This window comes from Lottia gigantea, assembly GCF_000327385.1.
Source record: "Lottia gigantea unplaced genomic scaffold LOTGIsca_1317, whole genome shotgun sequence".
NCBI lineage: Eukaryota > Metazoa > Mollusca > Gastropoda > Lottiidae > Lottia > Lottia gigantea.
Window position 1 is genome coordinate 8,556 of NW_008707457.1, and position 1,460 is coordinate 10,015.

Consider the following 1,460-nt stretch of genomic DNA (forward strand, 5'->3'; position numbering starts at 1 on the left):
TTTTATGCTGCACTAATCTATTCTAATAATAATTTTCAATGAGTTAATCAGATCAGAATTTTCATCATTCCAGGATTATCTTCTTCTCTTATCCTGTCACTGAAATTCAAAATAGATTCATAAAGTAGCATTAATTTGCAATCCCTTTAAAATGACGGTCGCCATAATAACATTCAAACGCGGATAATTCTGGACACACTTGAATCGAAGGCTCAAATTTCAACGGTGAGCTGTGAACACTATTGCTTGGCTAAAAAGATTCCCGTTTCAGAGGCCAGATTATGCTTGGTCAAAGAGAATGGTCCATCAGTCCCTTTAAAGTGATACTACGTCTTAGAATTAACATATAATTTACGAATTTTAAACTTGGCCAATAAGAGCCAGTAGATATACCTGGTGTCATAAATAACATAACAGGGTCCTTATAAAACCAATAAATCCAAAAAACTTCATAAAAATGCAATTATCTATTGAAAATGCTTAATATCAAGATTAAGCGTTTTTCAATAATTACTTAGTTTTATGAATTTTCCCATTTTCCAGATTTTACATGGATTCTGTTGTAACTTTATGACACCAAGTAAGCTAACTGGTGAATATAGACTAATATTGACTATTTCGAGAACTTAAATTTTATGTTCATTCTAAGACGTAGTATCACTTTAAGTTGGTTGCGACCCCTTACCCGGAATTTTTTTTAACATAATATGCTCTCCTGCATTCTGAGATCTCTCCGTAAGTCAATTTAAAGCCTGTTCGTGGAAGATTCAAAGATTCTCAGTCTGTAGTTATATTTTCCTAATTTTATATTTTTTTCTGGTGATGGGGGCCCCTCGCGGATCGGGGTCCGTAGACTTGGTTCATCCAGCCCCTTTCCCAAATGGCGCACATGTCCCCTTAAGACAAATATGACTTACTACTTTCGGCGAGTGCGACAACTGTTTCATACTCCTTGACTTGTATAGTTCCATCTCCTGTAATAAAAAAAGAGAAAAGCTAATGATATAAAAAGTATAAAATACCAAGTTCTTGTATCAAGTAGTGTACCCAATCAACTATTGCATCAGCTTCTCCCATTACGTTGTTCGAAAGCCAAAACTTAATATGAAAAATACAGAACCTTTTTGATACCTACCATCCATGTCATAAGCTTCTATGAATTCAGCCACCCCATTGTCAGCAACACCAAATACAGATTTGATTTCTTCAGCAGTGAAAACACCATCTTCAACAGCAGCTTTGTATTTAGCTTGGAAATCGGCACCTTCTATGTCTCTCTTACCGAATACAAGTGCGCCGATAGCAACTGCTCCAGCTGTTCTCCAAAATCTCCACGCATGAGTCTGACCCATCATCACTACCATAGCCACGAGTAAAACAGCGGCAATTTTCATTCTACAATTTATATATAATAATATGATATAATATATGTTTTTGAATTGGTTATTGTAATAACCACC

The 1,460-nt window shown here is 35.5% G+C and overlaps 1 protein-coding gene across 1 annotated transcript; it reads right to left on the reverse strand.

The window, feature by feature from the left end:
- On the reverse strand, positions 1-1,395 carry LOTGIDRAFT_239729 (hypothetical protein; the record flags this gene model as incomplete). The annotated part of the gene is made up of 3 exons (XM_009049226.1): positions 1-99; positions 918-974; positions 1,136-1,395. Coding segments are annotated over 3 exons (328 nt in total), but the record flags the coding sequence as incomplete, so codon positions are not given.
- Between the last annotated feature and the right edge of the window lie 65 nt (positions 1,396-1,460).